The sequence below is a fragment of the Bombus impatiens genome, unplaced genomic scaffold, assembly GCF_000188095.3.
Source record: "Bombus impatiens unplaced genomic scaffold, BIMP_2.2 scf_0442, whole genome shotgun sequence".
Lineage (NCBI taxonomy): Eukaryota > Metazoa > Arthropoda > Insecta > Hymenoptera > Apidae > Bombus > Bombus impatiens.
This window is the reverse complement of record NT_176861.1, coordinates 572076-578429: the sequence shown is the minus strand read 5'-3', so window position 1 is coordinate 578429 and position 6354 is coordinate 572076. Positions and strand designations below refer to the sequence as shown.

The 6354-nt window shown below is 37.6% G+C and overlaps 2 protein-coding genes across 6 annotated transcripts in view; one reads left to right on the top strand and one right to left on the bottom strand.

Annotated features, from left to right (window-relative positions):
• The window catches only part of LOC100740589 (FH1/FH2 domain-containing protein 3), a 246234-nt gene that overhangs the window by 213277 nt on the left and 26603 nt on the right, over positions 1 to 6354 (top strand). For 2 of the 4 annotated variants that reach the window (XM_024368443.2, XM_012386979.3), the window contains 4 exons: positions 209 to 328; positions 3485 to 3619; positions 4531 to 4673; positions 6026 to 6296. In XM_024368443.2, the coding sequence (XP_024224211.1) occupies positions 209 to 328; positions 3485 to 3619; positions 4531 to 4673; positions 6026 to 6296 (669 nt within the window). The remainder of the gene's footprint in view (positions 1 to 208; positions 329 to 3484; positions 3620 to 4530; positions 4674 to 6025; positions 6297 to 6354) is intronic. The other 2 variants (XM_024368444.2, XM_024368445.2) reach the window with 1 other exon arrangement.
• The window catches only part of LOC105680914 (protein mesh-like), a 12466-nt gene that overhangs the window by 2257 nt on the left and 3855 nt on the right, over positions 1 to 6354 (bottom strand). Inside the window, exon 6 of one of the 2 annotated variants that reach the window (XM_024368448.2) lies at positions 4957 to 5144. The exons of the other annotated variant lie outside the window; for it this stretch is intronic. The gene's annotated coding sequence lies outside the window, so the exon portion shown is untranslated. Of the gene's footprint in view, positions 1 to 4956; positions 5145 to 6354 lie in introns of those variants that run through there. 2 annotated transcript variants of the gene reach the window in all.

The following is a 6354-nucleotide window of genomic DNA, read 5'->3' as shown; positions in this document are numbered from 1 at the left end:
AAAAAAAAAAAAAAAAAAAAAAAAGAAAAAAATAAAACGCAAACACTCGTATGTCACATTCGTAAAAAGAACAAAAAGGACCAAAAAATATGCAAGAAGCTTACGAATGCACAAAAATGGAACCGCAGACGAGCACAACGAACCAGCCAGCGTGCCAGAGAACTCGCGGCTCGAAAGAAATAATCGCGAACCACCTTTGTGACTTCAGGAAATTGCGGACCCTTTGATGGATCTGAAGCAGGGAATGGAGACCCTGCGAGTGAATAAAACGTTCCGCGGGATTCTGAGCACGCTCCTTTCGATCGGGATATTCCTCAACGGAAATGAGGTAGGTATTGAATGCCAGCCAAATGATATCCGCTTAATCCGTCAGTCGGAATCAGTCGTTCGCGCCGAATCGATATCTATCAGCGTCGATGATTTTCGTGTGATCGTTGTTCGATGATTTGGAAAAAGGGGCGAGTATCGGTTTAAACACTTTCCTTGGACCATCACTACAAAAATTCACCGTTCATTGTGAATACCAAAATGTATTTAAAATTGTATCTTGGGTTTAATAAACATCTTTAAATAAAAAAAAAAAATTCTCTATCTTTAGACCGAAGCGTCCTGTTTTGCGACCAAGTTTTCAGGACAGAAAAAACAAACAAAAACAAAATCACATAGAAGCTCCGCTCCCCCAGCGGCTTAAACCTAAAAATCATATTAAACACGAAAATCATATTAAACACATATTATAGCATGGCTACGTCGTACCGTTGCGTATCGGTACTTTTGCCTAAAACATCACTACAAAAATTCACCGTTTATTGTGAACACCAAAAGGTATTTAAAAATTTGTATCTTGGGTTTAATAAACATCTTTAAAAAAAAAAAAAAAAGATGCCGTGTTCCTCAATATGACCACCATTGGTCAGTTGTTTAGATCTTGTTCTTTCACACCAGTGTTTATAGATGATGGTCGATGTACTTTGTAACATCGTGCTGATATTACGAGTTTACATAAGTTTTTCCTATTTTATTATTTATTTGTTATTACCCGAAATATGAAAGTTAGCATTCTTTGTTATGTTCATGTACCTCTGTTGTGGACATTTAATTCCTTTAGAATTTCTTCTTGTCATCAATAGTAACACTGTTATTCCAGGGACTCGATTCTTATGCAGTTTGATAATTATTATTTCAAGTAATTAATATAAATATCCAGCCAAATCATCCTTAAGTATTTGCTTCAAGCGATTATAATCACAGATATCAAACATATGAAACAATTCGTACGCAAAATTTTATGAAAATGCATCGATCTACCTTCGAAGCACCCAAATATAAAAAGTAATAAATTTCAAAATTGAATGCTACAAACATATCGTTGCGATATCTACAAAAAAACAGAAAAAAGGAAAAACGAGGTAAAAAATATTATTTGAAGTAGATAAACGATGCTTCTAGCCACACGAGGCCGTTTTCATGTTCCGGATAGCCGGACATACGATATGAAATGTAAAAATGGAGCATTCGCACGAATATTCGTGACGAACACTTTGCGATTCTATTTCGATCTTGGACGATTTCTTTTCACTCGTCATCGTTTGCTTCCGTTCGAATATATTAAAACCGTGGTTCTTTGAATGGCGCACTAATCATTTCTTATCAGCCGCTCTCGAGCGTGTTTTTGCACGACACGCTCGATCATCGAAATTGTCGCGTGGCTCAGATATTTGCCTCTCACGTGAATTCGACTCCTTCTCTCACGTTTTACAGTGAATTAACGGGGGAAATTATGAGTGAAATGAAACTCGTTGCTCGAAATTAGGATTGTCGTGATGCAAATAATATGAATTTAATCGCGATAATATTAGCATGCAAATTCATAGAAAGTAGGTAATTACAAATGCTATGCTGCAGATTAATGTCCATAATGAAAGTTTATTTATTCGCTAATTTTTCAGTCACAGAGCTGGAACATTATACAGTGGAACTTTACTTATCTAACTTGTCATTTATGTAAACGAACTTGCGGTGGTTTTGTTCTTTGTAATAGAATTTATATCTTGCAATTTTATTTGTAAATAATACAAGATTGATAGACGAAATATAAATATAAAAACATATAATATTGCGACACGATTAAACTGATTTTTGAAAACCAATATGCAACAATAAAAATAGCTGATAATCTTGTGTTCTTCGAATTCCTCAATTTCTAGATTATAAATCAAATTTAAAGTACTTTTTAAGCTGATGAGAAATAACAGTATATATAATATGTATATGAACGAAACATTACACCTAATAACAGGAGTCAATGAACTTTTATCGTATTATACGTATATTTTATTCTACACGTACTACAAAACTTCCGGAATTTTTCACACGTTTGTTTATCTACGTTTCATGGAGGAGTATTATAACTACACCAAAGAGTATCTTATTCATACGATTGAAAAGAGTTTACATTTATAATTAACGAAATAACGTGCTCGTAAATTTTGTTTGATTCTACCTTAATAATATGTTACAGACGAATAACATCGGAACTTTTAAAAATTTCACAGTCAATCAGCAATTCGCATTCCAAAGAGCTGGAATTCTCATTTGATTTTGTAATAAACAAGTCACAAACGTTCGCATTGATTAGTTACACTTTGATTCTCGAAGCGAAAAATCGTAAATTAATTATCGTGCTAACAAGCATCCAGTCGTCAGGTAACGTGCACTCGTACTTTACCTTCGCAACGAGATCTCTCAAATCGATCCGTCATTCTATTTTACTACGATTTAAATAAATCAGTCTAGCGTAAATTATCGGATAACCGCGAGTTATTCGATAACAACCCCGGGGATTCGACATAAATATTCTACAGATATTATTTGATTTTCCAGCAGCATACGAAATTCCATTAATTATTAAAATTAATTAATTACATTTCGGTCTGTAATCGCGATCGTTCTACGATATTGTTACAATAAAATTGTAGTTACAAAGAGGCAGTGAAATTTGATCGAAGGAAATAATAAAGAAAAGTTCAACGCAAAAATATAAAAAGCTAGAATTTCACCTGAAACCCTTTTATCGCTTCACGGACAATCACAATTTGACACCAAATTAAATCTAACGGGAAAAAGGCTAAAAAGAATCTGGCCAAAGAATCTAAACAAGCCAGAATCTCATTCAATTGTATCCGCTCGTCGTTTCCATCGAATCAAAAACGAAAAAAGAAAAAGAAATGAAAACAAAGTATAAACGAAAAAGTAACGGCAAGTTGAAAGGAAGGAATCGACGTGGCAGAATTGGATATGCCGTCCTCGTCGAGTTAGAAGCGCGTGGTCAACATCGATTCCGGGTTTTCGCAGCAATCACGTTACGCGCGAAAGTGGCCAGAAGCGTCGGGTGGAAAGCCTGTACCAGCGAGAACGTAGAAGTTAGCCAGAACGATATTCCGTACGTTGTGTAACGCTGAAACGTCGCTTCGTTCTTTTTTAGGTGAAGGGCTTTCAGCTGGAATACCTCGCCAAAGTACCTGAAGTAAAGGATACGGTTCACAAGCACTCGCTGCTTCATCACCTTTGCCACATGGTGATGGAGAAGTTTCCGGATTCCACGGATCTCTATTCGGAGGTGAGAGGCAGCTTACTTCCGCGTCGAAGGAACCGGATAAAACTTTAGTCTCGTCGCTTCGTCGCTATGCACGTTCGCTAGAAACCGAATAACCAGCGCTACATTTGCGAAATCGCGAACGGGAACTTCGTGTCCCAGACGAACTTCTTCTTCGACTCCGGAAACTATTACGAATGGTGTTTCGCGAAATTGTAGCGCTCCCCAGGAATTTCGGATTTCCGGTGTAATTGCGGTCGCAAATAATTTATAATTGATGTTTGTTGTTGTTACCGAAGTAAAGTTATTTTAAGCAATTTGAGTATACTGGTATTCGGAAGTGTAGCTTCGATATTTTTTTTTTTTTTTTATTCTGTTAAAACGAACGCAACATGGCTGAAAAGTTTAACCAGGCTGGTTCGATACATTAAAGACATTTTTACAGGCTCTCTTGCGCAATGGAAGTAGAATTAATGAAGTTCCATAAATTACAAGTTGCAAATTACGAGCATCAACGAACGCTTTGCCTTTATGTAGCACTAACGAGTTTAACGACAAAACAAAATTAATTATAGAAGCAAATTTCATAAATTCGAAGCTATTTAATTATCTTATTTGTTGCGCAATTATACAATTATAAAAGAAAAGTCTTTTACATAGAAATCATATTTTGTCAATTTTCTAATATCATTAGTCACATTATCGTGCAAGTGAATCCAGATATAATTATTCGCAAGTTCTCGATTACTAAAGGAAGATAAAAGTCTTCCTGCGTTTTCTTTAAAACTTTTTCTCCTATGTAGCGCATTTCCTAAGAGAAATTGTATTTGTATCACTTTTCCACCGAGTCGTTCGTATATTTATTTCATGCAGAATAATTCATACACGTGTCGTTTGAAAATCGAAACCAAGGAAAGTCTATGAATCTTGTTCAGATCGGCGCTGTGACAAGAGCATCGAAAATCGACTTCGACGAGCTCGCGGCGAACATCGGGAAACTAGAGAGCGAGTGCAAGGCATCCTGGGACCACCTGAAGCTCATCGCGAAGCATGATGGTTCCACGATGATGAAAGTCAAGTAAGTACCAAAGTCGAAATTGTATGTCGTCAGACGAGATCGATTCGATCTAGGGAGATCGTATTTCCTCGCTGGCCTTTAGAAGGGAACTTCGTTCCACGAAGTTTTGAAGTTTCCGAAGATTCGTACAATGTTCGATAAATTCGCGGCAGACTTTTTTTCTCGTGGCAAAACTGGCACAGTTCCAAATGGCACCGCCATTAATTACCTAAAACGTATTTCTTCCTTCCATACTCCTGCTTCCTGCTGGTCCCCTTTAACCTTCCTCCTCCTTCTATTTTCCCCCCTTTTTTTATTTTATTTCATCTTATCCCGTTTCTACTTCGTGGTGGATTTTCGGAACCTTTATCTGTTCATCCCCCTCCATCGAGCTTGTCCTTATCTAAGGAGTCGGTTATATTCGGTAAGCTCTTCCTCGCTCTTTTTATCATTTTCTTTTACCCTTAGTTAAGGTTATTAACTTGTGCGTTGCTGGCGAGGCAAGATATTGATAGAAATGGAATAGAGTTCGTACAGATCGATATAACATTATACGATGTGATAAGAATTTATTTGAAAAATTTATTTTAAAAAACGTAATATCTACTGGAAGATAGAATCAACCGATTGCTAATTCAGTTAATTGCTACAGCTTTTTAACACAAATCAATTCACCGTATCGTTAAGTTTATATTGATAAAAAAATTCTGCAGTAAGTGTCCGAGTACTTTCCTCAGCTACTGTGTATCGCAGTGATATTTTGTTCAACGGTGAAGCGTCTGGTTAACGTTGGTTGGCGTGGCCGCTGCGTTAATTAAGTGTAACGGGACGGCCTAAATGTCGGGCCGGGTTAATTCGTTTTTGCCTGAAACTCGTTTAAGCGATCGTCTACGCTGATCTCCAGTCTTCTCGAACGTACTGGAGTAATGGAAATGTTTCATGTAAAAAAATGACCGTCGGTGATTGCCTTTTTGCGAACCTTGATATTCAATGCTGTCAGAACACGATGATTCGTCGGAACGATGGGACGGGAAAATCCGCGAATTCAGCGTATCAAAATTATCGACGTCGCGTTTTCGTTCATTTCGATCAACATGATTTAGAAACATGAGTTCTGCTATTCAAATGCAAAGATACATGTACATGTAGTTAAAATTCATTTTTCGTTTCAAATGCATCTTCACGATACAAGATATTGATTAGAATTCTTCTATCCCGCACCTATTTCATCGAAGCATAGAAACTATCGATATGGTAAACATAGCAATAACAATAGCCTCATAAATCAATATAAAAAAACTTATTTCATTGTATACGATGCAGCAAGTTACACATGGCATTAATCTCCGATTTCTGAATACTGTTTGTCGAAGCAGAATGTCAGACTTCCTGGCGGACTGTGCGGAGAGGATAATCGTGCTGGGCATCGTGCACAGGCGGATCATAAATCGATTCCACAAATTCATCTTATGGCTGGGAATCCCGCTGCACAGGGTGCAAGACACGAAGCCGAATGAGTTTTGCCGGATCGTGTCCGAGTTCGCGCTCGAGTACAGAACCACCCGGGAGCGGGTGATACAACAACTGGAGAAAAAAGCCAATCACCGTGAAAGAAATAAGACCAGGGGAAAGATGATCACAGAGGTGAGTTACAAGCGGTGCCTCGGCTCCCGGTGCTCGTATTTTTCTTGGACCGGCGGCA